At 42.8% G+C, this 22,771-nt stretch overlaps 2 protein-coding genes across 6 annotated transcripts in view; one reads left to right on the top strand and one right to left on the bottom strand.

Moving 5' to 3' along the window:
- The window catches only part of TUB (tubby bipartite transcription factor), a 71,611-nt gene extending 70,288 nt beyond the window's left edge, over positions 1–1,323 (top strand). For 2 of the 4 annotated variants that reach the window (XM_004683080.2, XM_004683081.2), the window contains exons 11-12: positions 37–208; positions 642–1,323. In XM_004683080.2, coding sequence (XP_004683137.1) covers positions 37–208; positions 642–775 — 306 coding nt within the window. In that variant the 3' untranslated portion in view covers positions 776–1,323. Of the gene's footprint in view, positions 1–36 lie in introns of all 4 variants that reach the window. The other 2 variants (XM_012725459.1, XM_012725458.1) reach the window with 1 other exon arrangement.
- Positions 1,324–9,151: 7,828 nt separating this feature from the next.
- The window catches only part of RIC3 (RIC3 acetylcholine receptor chaperone), a 41,011-nt gene continuing 27,391 nt past the window's right edge, over positions 9,152–22,771 (bottom strand). Inside the window, exons 5-6 of one of the 2 annotated variants that reach the window (XM_004683077.2) lie at positions 21,060–21,208; positions 9,152–13,897 (exon numbers count right to left, since the gene is read on the bottom strand). In XM_004683077.2, the coding sequence (XP_004683134.1) occupies positions 13,461–13,897; positions 21,060–21,208 (586 nt within the window). In that variant the 3' untranslated portion in view covers positions 9,152–13,460. The remainder of the gene's footprint in view (positions 13,898–21,059; positions 21,209–22,771) is intronic. The other variant, XM_004683076.2, reaches the window with a different exon arrangement.

Raw genomic sequence — 22,771 nt, 5'->3', positions numbered from 1 at the left:
AGCCCGGCCTTGGCTCAGGTAAGGCTGTCCTCCCAGGAGCATGAGACGCTGCTAGCCCGCTGGCAGAATAAGAACACAGAGAGCATCATCGAGCTGCAAAACAAGACACCGGTCTGGAACGACGACACCCAGTCCTACGTGCTCAACTTCCACGGGCGCGTCACTCAGGCCTCCGTGAAGAACTTCCAGATCATCCATGGCAATGACCGTGAGTGTCTGCCCCTGCTCTCTCCCGTCCACACGATACCCGGCACCCTTAGCTCAGTTAGGCTCACCTGGCCCAGCCCATACTGGCCAGAGTTGAAAGGCCGGGGTTGCAGGGCTTCACTCGAAGGGAAGGACAGGCTGACCACGGCTGGGAGGGCCTGGAGGACGCTCCCTGAGCCCTGCCCCCCTTTCTGTGCGCTCGGCAGTCCCGTGCACGGGGAGGCCCTCTGAATGCTCTTTCCCCTCTCCCCACTCCCGTTTGTGCTCGCCTTTCCCCTTTGCCATCTCCCCCCCCACCCTGTTATGCCTGCTTCGATTGCCTCCGCATCTCTGTCACTTTCTTTTCCGTCTGTGGTTTGGGTGTCTGTCTTCCACATCTCCTCCTTGCCCTGCCCTCTGTCTGTCTCCCTGTCTGCGCCCCTGCCCGGCTCCAGCGGACTACATCGTGATGCAGTTTGGCCGGGTCGCGGAGGACGTGTTCACCATGGATTACAACTACCCACTGTGTGCACTGCAGGCCTTTGCCATTGCCCTGTCCAGCTTCGACAGCAAGCTGGCCTGCGAGTAGAGGCCTCCTCGTGCCCCTCGGGGTTGCCCAGCCTGGAGTGGCGCCGCTGCCTGCCGTGGAGACAGCCCTGCCTGCTCTCTGTACATAGGCCTCCTGCCAGACTAGCCTCTGGCTCTCAGTGGGCTCCCTGGCCCAGCCAGCCAGGACCTGGCCCCTCAGTCTTCTCTTCCAAGGCAGAGGAGGCAGTGGGTGTGTGTGAGGAGGGACCAGAGTGTATTATTTCTGAGCCCCAAGGTCCACACACACCCACATTCAGGTTGGTCCTGCTGCAGTGGTGTTTGCCATGGGGGTGACCCCTTCAATAGGGAAGGCAGGAAGAGGCGTAGTGGGAGAGGAAGCACAATGCAGGGTTGCGGGCCCACCTTCCTTGCAGCCCAGGAGTCGGAAGGCGGCAGGACCCCACAGCGAGGGCGCAGTGAGTGCGTGTCCATGTGGGGGTATGGCGACCCGACCCGGCAAAGTGCGTGCTGACCAGGCTGGCCCTTCCAGCTGCAGAAAGTTCTCCAACTCCAGAAAACCTTAGCCCAAACTGGGAAAGGTTATGGGGGGTGGGGTGGGGGTGGGGATCGGGGGTCCTTGCTGGGACTGCAGAGACCTCACTGTAGTTGACTGGTTATCGGCTGCAGGTTCCTGCTCACAGGTGTCTCTCTAGGTTTTCTCTGTGCTCTCAGGCAGCGCAAAGCTGGCCCCTGAGGCCTGACGTCTGAGAGAACAGAGCCCGCGGGACACAGGCTCCCTGGATGGGGCCTGACCTGAGAGCCCTGTTGGCTACCCCATGAGCACTCTGCCCAGCAGCCCCTGCACAACCCCAGGAAACGGGGGCCCAGGTTCCCCACCCGGCCTGCACACAGATCCGTGCCTGGGGGCTCCTGTTGGCACGGCACTATTCCTAAGCCCTGGCTCACCCCAGGAAGGAAAGACCCAGCTTCAGGTACTCTTTGCAGCCCTTTGGCTCCCACTAAGGTCGTGGTTGCTGAAGCTTCTGTGTGTAGTTCGGGTGGGAATAGTACAGGGAGAAGACGGCAGGGAATATTGGGATCCAAGAGATCAGAGGAAGCAGGGCCCTGAGAGATCAACTAGAACCGCCCTGTCGCTTCTGGTGGATCATGCTTGGGACACAGAATGCAGAACCCAGCTTCCTCAGTTCCTTTGCTCCAGTCTCCCCCAAGAAACAGCTACCCCTGGCTCTCTGGCCTTCCTGGGACTCAGTTCACACATCCTCCTTTCGCCTTTTCCAGAGAACAAAGAATGTCAACGTTAATGTGGGGAATTGAAACCATTTCCATGGGAAGCTGGGACGCTCCCTGCTGAGGACTGCCTGGCTTTTTACAGGCCAGTCTGACCAGCACTGGCCTGTGTCCCTGAGAGGACAAGCCCTGCAAGGCGGCTGGCCTCTCTCTGCAAGTGATGGTGGGGTGTGCATGTCCAGGGCTGGGCCTGTCTCTGCCCCACCACACTTCTCTGGAGATGGCACCAGCTACCCTGAGGGCTTGGAAACGCCATGCTCTTGTCTGTCTGTCAGGTATGCCATCAGAGGCTGCTCACCTCGTTGGAAAGCAGGTCAGTGGAAAGCAGGCAGAAGGTGTTCTCCACTTCCTCACTTCAGTCTGTTTGGACAGGCTCTGTAGGATTCAAAAAAAAAAAATAAAAAACACATTTGAAACATGTCAGTGAGGCTCCGTAGTGGGTGATGAGGTTGTTTGGGCCTGGGTGGAGGTAGTGTGGGCTCGTTCCCTTGTAACCTGGAGCGCTTGAAGACAGGCATGCCTGTCCAGCTCGGACCTGCCAGCACCTCGGCAGGGGCTTCTGTCCCTGTGAGAAGCCCCTCCGGTGATGTAGTTCTCATTTACATGATGGTCTGGGTTCTAGACAGTTCTAAACTTGGGACCATTTTGAGGACGCTGGGACTCCACACTGGCGGCCCGTTTCCCAGTGAAGAGCGGTGCCATCTTCCCTCTGTCGTCCTGGCTTTGCGCTTCTTCCCTGACTTCAAGCAGAGACCTGCTGATGCTTGGGGCGATGGAAACAGAAGACTCTCAAAAGGCTGCTCAAGTTGTTTCTCTTCTATGAACAGGCTGATTTTGACCCTAGTAAGAGGGATCCAGTGGCAGGGTGGAGAAATCAGAAGCCCAGTGGGAAACTCTTGGCTTCTACTTTGTCCTCTGGTTATTAGGAGAAGAGCTGGATAGAAATTTCAGTGAGGTCAGGAACATGGACTGGGCTTCCCAGCCAAGGCATGGAGGAAGGGAGGCCATGGCATCAAAACCCCTTTTGGGCGTTGAGTGACAAGCAAAAACAGTTGAGTCACCTGCTTCAGACCTAGCCTCGCGAGGTCTGTTCTTGAAACCCCGTTCCTGTAATGCTGATTCCCTCTGACCACTGGCCTCACAGCCATGGTCCCAAAGACACAAAGCTGCCAGGGCCACTGAGACCACCTGGGCCCAGCCTCTCCCACAGTACGAGATCTTGCCTTTCTCACCCTCGACCCAGACGGCCCTTAGTGGAGCAGGGAACTCAGTGGAGTGGTCAGCCCCTAAGGGTGTGGGGCAGCTGGGGCTGAGGCAGCTCTCTGTGACTGCTGATCCCTGTGACGACTGCTGGAGCCAACCCCCAAAATTCTACACCCTCTGCCCCCAACAGCTCTGCAGAGTGGTGAAGTTCACTTGCCCAGTTCTAGCTTTTCTTTCCTTCTGGCTTCAAGGTGCTCTGTGTCTGTCTGTGTCCATGTGTCTGTGTGTACTCGGGGAAAAGGGCAATCTGCAAGCAACCAACTGAGGCTTCTTGTGATCACACTATGAGGAAGAGTAGCAAAGGAACAGGATGTAGTTATGATCACCTGTGGCTTTTCCTGTCACGCCCTTTAACCAGAAAGCATACCTGGAAAAGAGCCCACACTTTCTCCCAGCATCTCTGATCAGGAGGACACTGTCCCCTGAGTCATTTTTCACTCTGCATTACTTAAAGAAATCAGCGTGTTACACGGCATGCTTTTGGGTGAATCTGAACATATTCTAGTGAATGTGCCTTAAAAATCACGACACTAGTTCAGAAGAGGCATGTGAAGTCCACACCCATGCCGAGGATGGGCTGGGAGCCAAGCAACGTGATAAACACAGAAGACAACTTTTGGAGCCCACCTCCAGCGACAAGAAAGGTAACGATTATAGAAGCAGAAGTCCTTGCTTTCCTCACAGAGGGGTCTGCAGTGAGGGGAGAGGCGGGGCTGGCCACTCCCATGTCTGTTCTGCAAGCACAAACCCCATCTCTGGTGGGGCCCCTGGCTTTCCCTTACTGCAGTTAGCACTGGCCTTCCTCGCTAGAACTCACCATGGCCATGACATCGCTGTGAGCTCAGGCTGCCAGGAGGCTCTCAGCACATTCTTTCTGATGGCTGAGTGTGCTTTCTTGGGGATATCACGCTAGGTGGGCTTGACTTCCCTGCTGCCTGGGTCCCTTAGACCCTGCACTGCCCTGGGTCCTGGCCGGTAGGCATGAAGCTGCCCGTAGGACAGGCTGAAGGACAGACTCTCTGTCCTTGCATGCCTCCAGTTTGCAGTTCTCTGTCATCGCGGGGTAGTGGGGAGAAGGCAGAGCAGCAATATTGGGACAGTTTTGGTGTTTGAATTTTCCTACCAAGTTGAGAGAGGTAAGTTGGTTTTACAGGAAGCCCCACTGCACCTGGCTGCTTCTGAGGTTTTGAGCAAATCATATAATGTTTTGGGTCTGTTTTCTACAAATGAGATCGGGCTGACAAGCTTGTACTAGGGCTCAGTGTGTGAAAGCTAACCCTTGCTCTCATCACTACTTTCTAGCTCATCACTGTGCCTTCTTTCCTGAGACAGAAGTCACGCCCTGTCCTTTCCTCCTGGCCCTTCCTATCTCCCCCCCCCCCCCATCAAGGCCCAGACAGAGCTGGAGAAGAGACTGAGGTACTCAATGGCTCAGAAAGGGAAGGCCAAGTCTTGCCTCTGTAATCCTGCACTTGGTGACAAAAGGACTGGTCAGGATAGACAGGCAACGTTTCTCTTGCTGGGAGCATACATTTAGCCAGTTTCCATAATGCCTAGAATGTGTGTGTCTCTTTGCACAAGACTGTCTTTTCCTATTTTGGAGTGGTCAGACATTTTATTTTTGTTCAAAATTATCTGGAGTTTTAGACAAACTTGCAAAACTGTGCTTTTATTAAGTGATTTTTTGAATAAACCCTTTGGTATTCTGGAGCAAATGTATTTATTTATTGGTATGTGCAACGACAATGTTGGTATTTTCCCATGTTGACATTATGTATGTTGTAGAATTTAGTGTTTGTCTAAGTACAGAACATATATCAGCAAATTAAACTTGAATTGTTTCAACACTGCTGTGCGCTTCTTTAATCTCCACCCTGCCCACATAAAATGGAAAAAAAACTCTGTTTTCCCAATGTCGTTCCTTCCTTCAGTCCCAACTCTCAGAGAGGGATAGAAGGGTGGTAGAAACGGCATCATTGCAATTGGATCTCATGGCAGATGAGTCAAAACTGCTCCTGACCACACCCTTCCAGTTCCAGGGTAGCCAGGCCTTGCGGAGGCTGGGAAGGGCTGAAAGAGCAGCAAGATGGAGCTAAGGACTCTGGGCAGCACCTCGCTGCTTCTTCAGCTGTGCCCACTAGAAGACTCTTGCTGGAACCTTGAATGCTCCTGTGGGCCTGGCCTTAAGGACAACACAAACCAGAGAGCTGTGAAAGGTGGGGAAGGCCCAGGTGGCAGGAAGAAGATCCAGCCATTTGATCCTGCTGGCCCTACACCTGTTTCAGCAGTATGGCCATGCGTGGGTATTTTCTTTTCAGCTTGTAGCAGGTCCGCAGCCCAGAGCAAAGGAGGCTACAGTTGTGACCGGAAGCAGACATAGAAGATGAAGGCGGTCAGACTAAAGTCACCCAGAGGCTGGAGGAGGCTTCGTGTTGCCAGCACCTTCCTGGCCCGGGGACAGCCCGGCAGCTGGGCTGGGGACAGTGGTGACGTCCTTGACGGCACTGTGACAGGCACCTGCCACATACTATATACTCTGGGGCACTTTCTCAGAGCATCTCATTTAACCCTAACAGCCTTGCAAGGTAGGTATTATTCCAAATTCATGAATGAGGAAAAGATTGGTGCTTGGATCAGTCAAGGAACGAGCTAGTGCAAAAGGAGAAATTAGGAAAATGGGAAAGAAAATAAGGTTGGGCTGAGAGATGTGTATACAAATGTTCAAGGCAGAAACGTGAGCACCGCATATTCCCTTCAGCACTACCGGACAGCTGAAGTTCTAGGGTTTTCTTTGGACTATTTTCTGGGCTATGGAGGAACTTCCTAAGTAGGGTTTGTTTGTTACACCAGATTTCAAGTTTTGATGTGGCTGGGAGTGTGTCCGGCTTTCCGCATGGCCCCAGGCCTGCGGCTCTAAACGTGCAGTGAGACTAAAAAGGAAAGAGTGTTGGGTAGTAGGCAGGTTCAAGGCAATTGTTTTTAATACTTTTTCTGCAGTTGAGATACCTTTATTGTAGTATAAGTGACATACAGCATTTCAGTTTCAGGTGTACAGATACTTCAGCATGTGCAAGCACTGCAAAATGACCATCACAGTAAGTCTCTTAACCATTTTGGTGACTTTCAAGTTTCCAATGCCATGTTTTTAATTATATTCCCCATACATATCTGTGATGTATTGTAACTGGAAGCTATTCTTCCCCTTCATACACACTTGACTCCCAATCTTCTTCATTCTGGTAACTTACCTCCAATCTGTTTTTCTGTGTCTATGAGTTTGATTTTCTTTAGAGTCACACAAAAGTGAAATTATGTAGTATCTTTGTTATGTTATTTAACATAGTGCCCTCAAGGTCAATCCATGTTGTTGAAAATGGCAAGATTTCATTCCTCGTGATGGAGTAGTATTCCTTTGTGTGGATATATGCGTTACCATTTTTATCTATTCATCTACTGAGGACACTTACAATTGTTTCTGTATCTTGGTTATCACACGCTTAGTGAAAATGAGGATGCATTTATCCTTTTAAATTACTGTTCTCATCTTCTGATAAATACCCAGAAATGGAATTCGAGATATGGTGCTTTATTTTATTTTTTAAGAACCTCCGCATTGTTTTTTCCAGAGTGGCTTTACCAATCAATCTGTGTTCCCACCAATGGTGCACTAGGATTTTCTTTATATCTTTACCAACACTTGTCTTTTTGATGACAGCCATTCTGAAAGCTTTGTGGTGATGTCTTATTGTGGTTTCGACTTCATTTCCTGAGTGAAATGTGTATTCTTGATGCTGATCTTTTCATGTGTCTGTTGGATAGCTGTATGTCTTTGGGGAAATGTGTTCACTTTCCCTATCCGTATTTGAGTTGTTTTTGATTCACTGTTTTTTGAGTTGTAATACTTGTTTTAATGAATTTTGGAAACTGTTGATCAGATTATCACTTACAGGTATCTTCTCCCATCCAGTAGGTTGCTTTTGGGTGTGGTTTTCATTGCTATGCAGCAGCTCTTCAGTTTGATGCAGTCCTGCTGTTCATGCTTGCTTTTGTTCCTTGTTGGGATTCAGAGCCATATCTGAGACTGATGTCCAGAAACACAGTATGTGTTTTCTAGTTAGCGTTTCAAGACTCACACGAACCATTTTCAGTTTTTAGCATGTGGCTGTTCAGTTTTCCCAACACCACTTACTGAAGAGACTGTCCTTTTTCCCCATTGTATAGTCTTGTCATCTCTGTCTTAAGTTAATTAACCATTTGTTTGTGATTTTACTTCTGAACTCTCCAGTCTTTTCCACTGACACTTTTTAACGCCAGTCCCATGTTTTGATTACTACAGCTTTGTAATACCTTTTGAAATCAGGGAGCATGATACCCGCAGGTTTCTTGTTCCTCAAGCTTGCCCTGGCTGGTCGGGTCTTTTGAGGCACCATACAAAATGTAAGGCTTTCCCCCCCCCTATTTCTAGGGAAACTACTATTGAGATTTTCATAGGCATTACACTGAATTTGTAGATTGCTTAGGATAATATGGACATTAATTCTTCTAATCCACGAACAAGAGTATCCTTCTACTTTTTGGTGAAACTTTAATGTTTTCCATTTTTCTTTTTAAAGATTGATTTATTTATGCTTACAGAACTGGGGTATAGGGCAGAGGTGTGGTGGGTGAGAGGCTTCACCAGAGACAGAGTGGGGAGCAGAACCGGCTGACTGACAAAGTACACTGCTGAGGGGAGCATTTGGTGGGTCAGAAGAGGTCTGTCGCGCCATGTGGGTCAGCTCCCTGGCTGGGGATGGAACTCATGCTGCAGTGGCTCGGAGAGTTTCATAATGCTGTGCTTTAACCATTGTGCCACCAGGGAGAGCCCACTTTAATGTTTTTCAACAGTGTCTTGTAGTTTTCAGTGTATATAGTCTTTTACCTCATTAGTCGAGTTTAATCCTAGGTATTTTATTATTTTCAATGCAAATGAAATGGATTTTTTTAAAGAGCTGTTTATGCATGTTAATTATACATGATATATGTGTCACTTATTGTGGCCATATCTATATTTTCTTGGAAGTATGTTCCTTTTCTGGGTTATAGACCAGAGGTGCAGGGGTTGTGGGGATGAAAGGATTCCCCAGAGACAAAGTGGGGAGTAGACAGACAGATCTACTGAAATGTACTGCTGAGGGCAGCATCAGGCAAGACAGGAGAGGTCTGCCACATCATGTGGGTTACCTCCGTGGCCGGGGATGGAACTCATGCTGCAGTGGCTGCCAGCAGCTTCATAGTGCTGAGTCTTAACCACTAGGGAGGCCCTGAATTCCCTTTCTGATATTTAATTTTCTGATACTCAATTGTTGGTATATAGAAACACAATAGGTTTTTTTGTATATTAATGTTGTATCCTGCCATTTTACTGTATTTATTATTTCTAACAGTTTTTGGTGGTATCTTTAGAGTTTCCTATGTGTAAAACTATGTCATTTGCTTTTGCTAGATCTTCTAAAACTATGTTGAATAAAAGTGGTCTCATTCTATATCTTTGAGGAAGTTTTCACTGAGTATTTTAATTGTACATCTCCTATAAGGCCTTTATTAGTAAGGCCATACTTAGAACTTCTTGGAGGTACTTTCCTTCTCTGCCCACTATATTGAGAATTTTTATCATTAATGGATGTTGAATCTTACCAAATGCTGTTTCTGCATCTATTCAGATGATCAGGATTTTCATCCTTTATTTTGTTAATGTCATATCATGTTGATTTTTAAGATTCTGAACCATCCCATGCATCCCTGGAACAAATTTCACTTCATTATGGTGTATAATTTTTTCACTGTATTGCTGAAATTTCTTTGCAAATACATTGAATTTTTCATCTGTGTATATTAGGGATACAAGCCTGTAATTTTCCAACCCTGGCTGATTATTGATTTCTTTGCAGTTTGTGGTTGTACTGTTTCAGTCTCCATACTGGTGATTGGTTGATCTGACCTGATTTCTACTTCTTCATGACTTTCTTAAAAGGTGGTTTGCTTCTAAAAATGTATCTATTTTGGAGGGGGGCTGTCTAATTTGTTCACCTATAGATATTCATAGCAGTCTTTCCTAATTCTCTGTATTTTTGCAGTGTCCACTGTGATTCCTGTTTGATGTTATCTGAAGCTTTTTTTCTTATTCTAGCTAAAGGCTTGTCAATTATTATGTTTTCAAAGATTAATTGGCCTTTTCCTTGGACTTTTTGGTCACTTATTTCTGCTCTGATTTTTATTTCCTACCACTGACTTTAGGTTTTCTTTTTCTTCTTGCTGTAGGTGTGAGGTTAGAATGTATCTGGTGTTCTTCTTTAATATTGTTTAAGCAAATTGTTTAATTTCAACCGTATTATTTAATCTCCACATTGGCCTTATTTTTTTTCCAGCTTTCTTCTTGTAACTGATTTGTTTCCATACCATTGTGGTAGAAATGTTTGATATGGTTTCACTCTTAAATTTGAGACTTGTTTTATATTATGATATACAATCTATCCATGTGTACTTGAGATTATGTATCCTGTACATTAAGTTCATCCAGTCTAATGTGTTATTTAAGATGTCTCTAGATAATCCATCCATTGATATATGGGATATCTAAAAGTCCCCCACTTTATGACTTGTGTTGCTGTCAATTTCTCCCTTTAGGTCTAATAAGTTTTGCTTTGTTTTAGTGTCCTTCTTGGCAGAATGACCCTTTTGTCATTATTAATGTGTATCTTCTGTCATATTAGGCTGACTATGAACATGAGTGAAATTAGTTTCTTTTTTTTGAGGCAACATTGTATACAATATTGATTAGGTTTTAGGGGTACAGCTTCTCACCTCAGTAACTGTACCATGCCCACTAAGCAACTGGCTTCCCCACCTTCCCCCTTTGCCACCCCTCCCCACTGTGTACCGGCTGTCTTTCTCTCTCCTCACTTCTAGTCTGCGCATCCTTACACTGGACGTGGATCTCCGGTTGTCAATAGGCCGCATGTAGATGGGGCTCGTGTTTTATCCATTAAGCTACTGAGAATTTAGTCCAATTTATATTTTAAAGTAATTGTCAGTAGGTACATGTTTATTTCCATTTTGTTTTCTGGCTATTATATAATCCCTCTTTTCCTCTGTTCTTCTCTTGTTCACTTCCCTGTGAAGTTTGATGACACTTGTTATGTGTAGATTGCATTTACATTGTTTCTACTACAGATTGTTGCTTTGTTGTTAGCAGGAAGTTCACATGACAGCCTTTGTATATAAAATTTTATTGTTTATAAGTTGACAGCAACTTAGTTGAATTCATTCTAACAGTATTTTTACTCTTTCAAGCCCATTTTGTTTCTGATATCATTTAAAAAAATCTAAGTATACGCTGACTGGTTGAGGTTTTTGTTATGCTTTTTATACTTTTAGCAGGAGATTTTTTTGCTTCCCATGTTTATTTGCTACTAGTCTTGTGAGGCTGGTTGAGTGGTGAAGTTGTTAGCATTTTTCTGCCTGAGAAACTATCTTTTTTAGTTCTGATTTGTTGTGTCCATGGAAGGAAATAAGGTCAGGATTTTCCTATCCTGTTGCCTTGAACCAACTCTCTAACAAATCTTTTAGATGGACACAGATCCACGATAGTCCTGGTTTACAACCACTGTCCTTGCATAATTATTGCTAGAGCTGTCTTTTTCCCTGTGTCCCGGTTAGGACCATAGTTGTTTGCTCACCCAAGCCATGGAAGGCACAGAGTGTGGTTCTCACAGGCCTCTACCCCTCAGTTTACCCCCCCTGAACTTGGCTTCCAGATCATAAACATCACTAGCCCTGAGCAACTGAAGCACTTTCCTGTTAGCGCCAGGAGGAGATCATTAGGCTAATCACCCACCTATGTCACCAACTGTGGTCCCATAGGGTGGGCTTGTTTCCTAGGCCAAGTGCCTGCTCCCACAGGTCTGAATCTGTACTCTGTGGCAGATCAAATGCTGCACCAATGCAGAGAAATGAAGGCCATGAGGAAAGAGGCAGCAGGCAAAAATCAAAAGCCAGACCCACTTTTTGGTCAGCCCATTCAAAATGATTGCATTAACATTCAGAATAGTTGGCTCTGTGATACCTTACATACCAGCCTTATCAAAATTCTACAGCATGACTTTCTATCAAGAATGTCCTTTCTCATCCTTGTGAACCTCCTTGGTAAAGTCTCTAGGAAATACAGAAGTAAATTAACTACCACTTAAGTAGTTAACGCTTATGATAGGACCAGTGCTACTTTACAAGTCCTGATTATTTCATTTAGTCTCATAACCAGCCCACAAGAGCTAGGCTTACTCACCTACCTGGGATGTAAGAAAAATCAAGGCTTAAAGTTAAGGAGCTATCTCAAGCTTCTACACATAGAATAGGCTGGGTGGGATCAAGCAACACCTCTCTTCTGAAAAACTCACAATCTTGAACCCACTTATAGTTCATTTAAAAGTAAATTGGATGAGACCCCCATATTAAACCGCATATTTTTAAAGGTGGGAATTGAGCTTTTTCCAGTGTCTCTCTGAGTGGTGTATAATAAATGAACAGGCTAAAAGGATCTAACATGTACCTCTAACTGGAGAATTCTATCCTAAGCCAAAAAGATGAGGAGAATCCAGACTCCCTGGTTCAAATAAATGCACCCATCAAAAAAGGAGAGGGACAATTTATCATCACAGTGAAGAGCACCTACCTTGTTGTTTTTAGTGCATTTTAAATTACACTCTTTATAAGTGAATCAAATGTTCTACATGGAGATAGATGCAAACTATTTTCTATAGACTCACTTTCAGTGACTTAACAAGAATGCCTAATCTTGTCTAGATGAGGCCACACCTGACAGCAGTTGGTAAGCTTATCATGTGATTAAAACTATTTCCCAGGCATCTCATTTGTACCAATTGTGCCAGGCATAATGAACTCTAAAAGCCATTCGGCCTTTACATAATTTGCAGGCTTTCTATATTTTATGACTGGGGCTGTCCTTAGGTGTATACTTACTTTAAACTCAGGTCATACAGGTAAACCTGAATCCATTCATCCTTCTTAGGTTCACAAGTGCCATGTTAAGATAGACCTAGCAGTTTAGACATTAGGCCTTTGGTTTGGTCAGAACCCCTTCAGTTCTAATCTACTTGTTACTTTTTCTCCAGTACTATCAAATGAACCAGATATCCAAATAGTGAAACAAATGGTCTCCTCCTCTGGCACAGCAAATTGGAACTCTGCAACTTCCCTGCTGGGCTGGCAGATTACATGCTCAACCTTTCTTGTTTCACTTCATATGGTTTAAGAACAAACTTTCCTGGCATGACACACAGGTAAGTACAGTCCATCAGGACATGCTTCCTTGTCACTGGCCCCTTGACCTTCTGACATCTCATGGCAGGACACCACTAGGGCAGGCTTTCCCACAGCTGCTAATGTCTGCAAGGCAAAAACTAGTTTATCTAAAATTCTGCTGGCTGCTGAAGGTCAGAGGTGCTTCTGGATTTAGCAGTTCACTTAAGCAGAGCATAGGTGAAAGAAACTAGAGATCCAGGTAGTATCTGAGCCCAATAGAGCTCTGTATTCATTCTCAGGTCAGTGGGAAATGCTACTCTGGTGAAAGGTATCTGAGGTCATCATTGCTTTCCTTTAAGACAAAAACAAGGCCCTCACTGTGTAGGAAGGGGCTTCAGCTCAAACAATAGCCTTACCCTGCTCTGGCCCCATTGTCCTCATAAAAATGTTTTCCCAAGCCCAGGGACAACCAACCTGCTCAAGGCCCAGACAATAAGGAGACTTGGAATTGAAATCTTCATTCCTGCAACTATGAGCCTCATCATGCGAAAGGTGACATTTGCTCCCAGGTAAGACATCTGTTACTCCTACAACAGAGCCAGACCTCTGTCCTGCAGTCCCACCTATAATCACAATAGAATAAACATAATGCCCTGATGGCTCAACTCTGATGGAGGGAGAGACTGAAGCTGTCTTGTTCACAATGGTCTGTTTTACAAGGTGACAGGTGTGTAAGATACATGACATCTATGGTTGTGGCTACTGGCTATGGTATGTGAACATAGGAAGTATGGGAAACAGGGCAGAGAATGAAATCAGAGCAGGAAAAGGTCACCCCAGGACAATAGTAGCAGATTTCACCAAACTGGCTGTTTTCATTCTAAACCCTGTGGGTTCCGCCTCCTCAACATGCCACCTCTATATGCTGCCATCTTGGTGTTGACGCTCATTCCTTCGTCTCTGAAGTCTTGGGGCCATACTTCCTTGGTGGTTTCTTCCTGCTCACTGTGACTGTCTATACTGAATTCTGTGTTTTCTGCCAAGACAGCAGGATCCTCTTCTTCATGAAAATGGCAGGAACATGCTTTTGGCTTTGAGTCAGAAGAGTGAGCAGAATTATCTTCCTGGGCAATGGGGTCAGTGGGCATTTCCCAACCCACATGGTCTGAGTCTTCTGTGAGCACTCCCATTCTTTCAGCTATTTCTTCAGCAGAAGGTTCTCTTGGGTCAGGGTAATCCACCAGGATGCTTTTGTGCTTACGTTTGATGCAATCTGAAATGTCGTAAACTGGGTAAGTCTCTTCAGGGTAACCTAGAGAGAAAGTAGTAGAAAGCCTAATAAAGACTGTGTCAAAACAAAATACCAGCCTTAAAGAATATTCTTGGGTAGCAGCTGGCCTAGTCTAACAAACCCATTTAAGAACCCTCTAAGACAACACTGAAGTTTCACTTGAGAAAGTTCTTAAAGATCTGGTTGACACTTGAAAATCCCTCCTTATGTACAGGGTGCTGGGGGCAGAGTGTCAGTCTCACATCTCATGCTTCCTCAGTAGTGACAAAGATTCTACAAGGGCCTCAGTTTAAAAAAAAAAAAAAAAGGTACTGAACACCAGATGGAGAGAGCATAGCTCAAGGCTAATGTTTATCATTTCTATTTGGAACCATTTCCAAACCTTCCTAGCGGGGTGAGAGGGGAGGAAGCAAGGAACATGGAGCACCAAACTTGGTTATCAAAACAACTGAAATGGCTTGCAAGTGTCAGAAACAGAGAATGCTTTAGCAAGACATGCCCAAGATCCCAGAGGACGAGCACTGCATTTTCAGAAGACAGAATTCCCATTGTGGACTTCTTCGTCTTCACAAAATGGAACAAAAGAAAACAAGGCTGGTAAACAAAATGAGTAATACTGTACTGAATCCCAGCTATGATAATGAAGAGAGAAAATGTTGCCAAATTAAAAGAAATGAAGTAAGTCTGTGTCAGCCAAGCCTGAGCAGCAGACGGGCCACGCTGGAGCGCCAACACCAGGCCTGGCGAGAGCCGCTGCCCATGGTGCTGCGTGAAAGCTCAATGCCCATGTGCACGCTGTGATAACTGGCAAACTCGGCCCTAAGGTAAATTGCTTTTTGCTTACAAATTCTCAAGAGTAGGGATATTTTTTAGTGAAGTGTAGAGCATGGAGAGACATTTTTACCATTTACCCTCCTTTTTTTCCCCTGTTGTAAAAGTCATGCAGATTCACTGTAAGAATTTGCATAAGAAAATTTCAGTATACGTTTTAAAAAGAAAACACTGATAATTTGTTGCATTATATTACCCTGACCCTTTTATCATGTATAAACATGTTTATTTTTTCTAATGATCATATTCTACATAAAATACTGCATGTACCCTGATTTTTTTCATGGGCATTTCTCCATGTATTAGGCATTTTTAAGCCTGACTGCAAAATATCCCCTCATAAATGAGATCTCTGAATATAAATCCATATACACACTTCCCTATCTTTCACACTTCTAGAAACATGAAAACTAGACCATTTTTATACTCTGCCAAATTACTTTATGCAAGAATAGTACATTTTTAGTCCGACCAGTGATGTAAACTGTCCATCATCCTTCTTCCTTACCAGCACTGACAGGAATCTTGCGTCTGGGAATTGCAAAGCTCACTAGCTGCAGATGGAATGCTGAGCAAAAGGGAGATCAGGCAGCTTCCCGGGTCAAGGGCAGGTGTTGTGATGTTGACTCACTAGTGGGCCTCAGCCACTGGCAGCTTTGAAGGACTTCTTTTTCTGACATGTTCTTGCCTTCTCCCCACACCAAAAACAAACCTTACCTTTGGATTCTCAGGGCTATTCTGCTTTAAGATGGGGTGGCTTGCTGAGGAAATCAAATAGTAATATTTGCTGAGGTAGCCAGTATCAGCCAACATTTATGGTTACTTGAAGACTCCATTAAAAATAGGAGCAAGCGGGCCCTCTCTGGTGGCACAGCGGGTTAAAGCCCAGCACTGAGCAGCTAAAGCCACTTCCGCATGAGTTCAATCCCCGCCTGCCCCGGAGGTGACCACATGGCGCGTCAGACCTCTCCTGACCCGCCCGCTGCTCCCCTCAGCAGTGTACTTTGTAGATCTGCCTGCTCTGCTCCCTGCTCTGTCTCTGGTGAATACTCTCACCCTCCATATCTCTGACCTGTACCCCAGTTCTGTATGAATAAATAAAATCTTTAAAAAAAAAAATAGGAGCAAGCAACAAAAATTCACTGGTCATGTAAAGAAATTAACAAAATAAGGAAGTGTTTCTATGCAAATGATATAAATAGCCCCTGAAAAGGAGTTGACATTAATCCCTGGTTTTAATACTACTTAAGAAGCCATTGCATAAAGCCAAACCATACTTCAATATGAAGGGAGGAAAATGAAGGAAGTTTAATTTTATTTCATAATTAGGATTTCCTGATAGCTTAACAGGAGAAGAAAAAAGGTTAAAATACTTGGTTTTCAGTCATATCCACAAGTCCAAGTTAAGGCATTATCCTAGGATAACGATATAAATGACCAAAAAAATTAACTTCAGGATATCCAGTCACCAAATTACTGAAATTCTACAATGAGAAGGTAAAGTAGGTTACATAGAACTAATCAAGAAATTGTAAAAAAAAAAAAAAAAATTAGCCAAAGAAAGACTACTCACTGCTCTATATTAGGGGATTAGGGGGTGGGCATGGTATGTATTTAAATATTATTACAAAGATACAAGTGGTAACAATTATTAAGAATTATCGATGTAAAATCATTGAAAAGGTTATAACGTTACTATCATTGCTAATACTTAAAAAAAAGTCTATCTTCAAAAGTTAGTATTACTTGCAGTTAACATTCCACAAATTTGTCAACAAAATCTAAGGCAAGTAGAAAATAAACAATGATTTTGCCTTATTTGGGAACAAGGTTTATGATTTGTAATTTGTAGGAAACAAGGAATCCCAACTTTTATTGATTAGTAAATGTTTTTTAAGTAGTTGTAGATTTTATAGACACACTATTTGTTCTCATATATACTATAAATGTTATAAATGTTAAACTGTGGTTCTGTGATACACAGAAGTGGAAAGAAGTGTCTTCAAGCCACATTAATTTCTTAAAAGCAATGCAAGAAGTAGGTGATCTTATTTAAAATAACTGGACTCACATGCAGTTTCAAGAAATGATCCAGAACATTTTTCCCACCACAGCAATCCCTTTTCTGGTGAGAGCTACTCCTTTTTATCCCACCCACTCCTTAACCCCTGTTCTAGCAAGTACTATCTCTGTTCTCTTTTTCTGTTTATGTCACATTTTAATAGAACCACACAGTATATCATAACTTCCGAATTCCCTTCTTCATCACTCAGCGTTACCTGGAAATCCATCCAGTTTGTTGCATGTGTCCGTGGTCAGCCCTCTGTTGATGAGTCAGTCATCACAGTTTAACAGGTACCAGCTGAAGGATGTTAGGCTGTTTGAGGGTTCTACAAATAGTCTATAAATATTCATGTACAGGTTTTATGTGAAGGAGGTCTTACTTTTTCTGATCTCAGGAGTATAGCAGTTTGTACAGCAGCTGCATGTTTTGTTTCTTTTTTTTAAGTGCATGAGCATCTGTATTACTTTACACCCACAGCGGCACTTGGTGGTGGTATGGTTTCTCAGTTCTGATAGGTATGTGATCATATCATTGTAATTTTCATTTCCTTAGTGACTAACCATGAACATCTCTTCATGTGCTCATTTGCAGTTGTGTGTCCTCTGTGGTGAAATGTCTATCTTTTGCCTGTGTGTTTTTAAGATTTATTTACTTTATGCATACAGAACAGGTAGAGTGATGAAGTACACTGCTGAGGGGAGCAGAGGGTGGGTCACCTCTGGGGCCAGGGCTCTAACTTGCACTGAAGCTGCTGGCTTGCGTCCTTACCCATTGTGCCACCAAGGAGGGCCTTTTGCCTCTTTTTTTTTTTTATATGAATTTTTCATTAAAAAACTGCTTCTGATGTCAAGTTTAAGAACTATCTAACTCTGGACCCAAAGATTTTCCTAAAAGGTTTATAATTTTACATTTTGCATTTAGGTCTACTATCTACCTTTAACCTTTTATAATGTATGAAACTTAGGTTGTGTATATTTCTATGGGTCTATTTCTGGTTTCTCTGTTCTGATTCTGACAATCTATATTCTTATACTAAACAATAATTACTGTATTGTATAATGCTGGAATCAGATGGCAGGTTGCTCTTCCCTATCTTATTTCTTCTGTTTCATTTTAGAATAAGCTTGTCTGTATCTACAAAGTGTCTTGCTGAGATTTCAACAGGGATTATGTTAAGTCTTGTCACTTTTGAGAAAAAGTAACATTTTCTATGGTTTTCACCATATAAGTCCTATATGCCTTACTAGTACGGTTTTTAAAAAATAGCCAGAGTAGAGGCTGTTCTGGATTCACCCTAAAAAATCCTAAAATGTTTTAAGAGGGTCCAATATACCAAGAAGAAGTTTCACTATTTAGAATACAAAAACCAAATTCACTAGACACAAAACTGAAACCTGTAAGATAAGTAGTCAAGACTGTTCAGAAGTTGTTATAAATATGCCTTATGTTTAAAAAGGTAGAAGAAAATGTGAATATACTAAGGGAAATGAAATTATTGCTAAATGACCCAGAAGGAACTTTTAGAGATAATACAATATTTGAATTAAAAGTACATTGAAAGATGAAAAGTAGATTTATATACTGCAGAAGAAAATAGTAAATTTGAAAACACAGCCAGAAAACAAGGACAGTCCATACATGGCATGGTGGTAATACAGACATCATTAATAATGACCAAAAAGTAGTTTGAAAATCAAAGTTCCTACCTTAAAAAACTAGAAAAACATCAAATGAAACTGAAATGTAGTTCTTTGATAACAAAGTTAATAAACCTCTGACTAGGACAAAACATTATTTCCTTGAAAGAAAAACTGTCAAAGCTCTCTCAAACAGTTTAACAGTACTATTCAGGTTAAAATTCACTTACAGTTATGTGTGTCTCCCAATGAAGAAAACAAGGCCCAGATGGTATCACTGGAGAATTGCATCTAACCATTTAAAGAATAACAGCAATTCTATAAAAACACTTCCAGAAAGTAGACCATATCCCAATGCATTTTATGAGACCAGCATTATGCTGAAATCAAGATCAGGGACATTATGAAGAATATTGATCTGTGGTTTTCTATTCCTATAAGCACAAAAAACCCTTAGAAAATTTAATCTAGCCATATATATCATGAAAAAGTAGGATTTATTCCAGTTAACAAAGCTGTTGAAACATTCAAAACCAATGTAAATCATATTGCCAGACAAACAAAACTATAATCCTCTCAGTTGATTAAAAAGCATTCACAATTTAAAACTCAGCAAAATAAGATTAGTAGGCATTTCTTCAACCTGTAAAAGGATGGCCTTGAGAAACCAACAGCTCACATCATTCTAGTGAAGAAAATATGAATGCATTCCCCACTAAATATCAGAAAAATGAACACTTTTGTTCTTACTATACCTATCCAGTATATCGTTTTAGAGGACCTAGTCAGTGCAATTGGTAAAATATGTTGGAAAGGAATGCAAAACATTCTTTCAGATAATTTCATTGCTTATGTAGAAAATCCTAATGAAAAAAACTAATTCTGGCCCTCCCTGGTGGCGCAGCGGGTTAAAGCACTACACTGAGAAGCTAAAGCCACTTCTACATGAGTTCGATTCCTGCCTGCCCCGGAGGTGGCCACATGGCGTGGCAGACCTCTCCTGACCCACCCGCTGCTCCCCTCAGCAGTGTACTTCCTCGATCTGCCTGTTCTGCTCCCTACTCTGTCTCTGGTGAAGCCTCTCACCGCCCCTGAGCCTCTGGCCTGTACCCCAGTTCTGTATGTACAAATAAATGTTTTAGATCTGTGTGCTAAAACCTACAGAACACTGTTGAGGAAGATTTTAAAAATCAATGGAGAGATAAAACGTTCAAGGACTACAAGATTCAATATTGTCACATCAGTTCTTTTCAAATTGATTTAAAGATCACTATAATGCCAATCCAAATTCCCATTGAATTTTTGGGAAGAATTGGACAAAATGATTCTAGATTTAAATGAAATTGTTAAGAGCCTAGGGTCACCAAAAAATTTTTGGAAAAGTAAACAAAGTCAAAGAACTTGTACTGCCTGATTTCAAGACTTAATGTAAAGACAACAAATTAAATACACTGTGATAGTGGGAAAATAACATAGCCCAATGAAACAGAATAGTTTAAAATAGACTCACACATACATGGTCAACTGATTTTTCAGTCAACAGTATGTTGGTAATTAAATGTAACAAATCACCTGGAACCAAGGACACTATGGGGAAAAAGTAATTAATTTAAAATGGATCACAGGCCAAAATGCAAGAGCAAAACCCATAAAACTTCTCATAGAAAACATTGAGGTTAGGCAAAGATATGTGAATCACAAAGGGATAATGATAAACTGGACTTCATCAAAACAAAAACTTCTGTTCTTTGAAAGATGAAAGTCAAAAGGCAAGCTATAGGCTATGAAAACTTTGCAACGTGCACCATCAATAAAGATATTATCCAGCATGTATAAAGTGCTCATATCTCAATGAAAACACAACCCAATTTGAAACATGGCAAACAATGTGAAGAGACACTGCCAGAGATATACAGATGGCAGACGCATGAGAAACTATTCAATGTCATCAGACATTGGGGGACTACAAATCAAACTCATGACTGAGATACAACTATACACTGAGACAGCTAATATTTAAAAGACTGACAACACCCAGTGTTAAGAAGGATACAGAGTAACTGCAAGTCTCTACCACTACTGATGGCAAAATGGCAGAGCTACTCTGTCAAGCCAATCGACGATTTCTAATAAATTTGAATTATTTACTTACTATAAAACCATGCCCAGGTATACACTCCAAAGAATTATAAATACACATCCAAATAAAACCTTGCACATAAAAGATTAGGCTATTCTGAATTAAGCTACCATAAAACTGGAAACAAACCCAAATATTATGCAATAATTAAAGAAAGTGATATACTCAACACAATACTCTCAAAAGCATTATACTAAATCAGAGAAGCCAAAAACAAGAGCATGTGCCCATGTGACCCATTCATATCGGAAATGCCAAAGATAGAGCCACAAAGCAGCTCCTTGCCTGGGGCTCGAGAGTAGGTGCAGAGGGGGAGGGAACTTTTTGAAGTGATGGAAGTGTTCCATATCATGACTGGAATAATTACACAACTCCACTTTTGTCAAGTCTTAGAACTGTACACTCAAAACGGGTGCATGGTGTCATCTATATCAGCAATAAAGCTGTTCTTTAAAATATGTGTGAGATCTCTTTTGGGGGCTGACAAAGGAATGAAAAGATACTACTTACCTTCCCAGTCTTCCATGTAAGGGGCCTCCTCAGCTTCTTTCTCTGGAGAGGGTCTGTCAATGAATTTTCCTTCTTTCATAACCCTGGTAATTTCTCGGAGCTGATGCAGTAACCGCTTTTCTTGGTCTGAAGTCACGGTGTGTGCTCTGCTTAGAGATAACAGACAGTGCAGCCAGTCAGTGTAAATATTCAAAGGCAGAGAACATAAACGTCACTACAACCTGTCTCCTTGAAGTCCAACAGCAGCAGATAATTATTCTGGGAACTCATCCTGGAATTACATAGTTGGTAACTAGCTGTGTAAGTTCAATGCTTTGATTCTATAAATGCAAAAATGAAGGCCCAGAATAGATCAAGTGGTGGCTTGCAGTCCCACGATGAGTTAACATCAAAACTGGGATCAGTCCCCAGATGTTACAGGTGTGCTTTTAATCTGCCTCTGCTCACATTCTCAAATCTCCAAGCATTTTCACTGTTACATTACTATGGCTATATCATCATTTGCTTCTCAATTCACCAGTTTGGAAACATTTGGGCTTTTATCCAGCTTTATAGTAGCTTGATTCTGAATAGCCTAATCTTTTACATGCAAGGTTTTATTTGAGTATGTAGTTTTATTACAAGGGACTTTTCTCTAAAACAAGGCCATCAAAAGAAAAAGCATGCTGCACCATTAACCCCAAGTAGTGAAAAATATTCTATGAGGCCAACCTTAGCCTCTTCAAACTTAGCCTACATGTTCAGAACATGTCATGTCAGTTATAAAGAAATAACCGAAAATATCAATTGGATCAGTGTAACAATCATCTAGGCCAGAGAAATTGGAGAAACCAAGGCCCACAGAAGGAAATTTCTATATTTACAATATCTATTATCAAATCAAAATTTATCATGCAAAGAGGGCTCACAAGAAAAAGTAATCAATAGAAACAGACTGCAAAATGAAACAGAGGAAGATCAATAATCAAACCATTCAGAAGTTGCTATAAATATGCCTTGTATGCTTAAAAAGGTTGAAGAAAATATGAATACACTGAGGGAAATAGACTGCGGTTTTAAGAACATAAATAGCCTCTGAAATCCTGTGATTGTATAAAACTGGTCCCAGGGCAGAGTTCTCAATTTTATGAGTAGGATCCACCCCCAAATTCAGCGGGCTTGCTAGCACTATGGCCTTAGGACAGCATCCTGTGCAAATCCCAAAGCACAGTGCGTAAGGTCCCGCCATGGTTGAGAAAACCTGAGCTTCAGCCCCAACTTGGCTGTCTGGGCAAATACCTGCAAACCTAAGAGTGGCTTAAGGATATGAGTGTGGCCGTTTTCTTTGAAAGGCTCAACCCTATTTCTCCACCTCACAATCATGGCCTCAAGAAATTGACCCTGTACTACAGAGCAAACCATCACTCTATACAGATGTCTGGTGTAGGGTAGACAGGCCCTACTCAGAAAACTGAGAACACTGCTCTTGGGGCCAGTTTCACATGACAGCAGATTTAACAGAGGCTATTTGTGCTTTTAAAGCCCCCAAAGTATTCAAGGTCAGTACAACACTCATGAGGAGAAAATGTTAAGCTCTCTGCCAGCTGTGTGGACATACCATCTATTTTCCAGTAAGCCAATTCTCAGCATTTTTTCTTTTTTATACTAGCCTAGTAAACTTTAGTTTTAATGTCTGTGGGAAAAAGAAAACACCAGATATGACAATGGCAATG

Source organism: Condylura cristata, unplaced genomic scaffold, assembly GCF_000260355.1.
Source record: "Condylura cristata isolate star-nosed mole 26May11 unplaced genomic scaffold, ConCri1.0 scaffold00015, whole genome shotgun sequence".
Classification (NCBI taxonomy): domain Eukaryota; kingdom Metazoa; phylum Chordata; class Mammalia; order Eulipotyphla; family Talpidae; genus Condylura; species Condylura cristata.
Note: the sequence above shows the minus strand (reverse complement) of the source record. Positions and strands in the feature narration are given on the sequence as shown.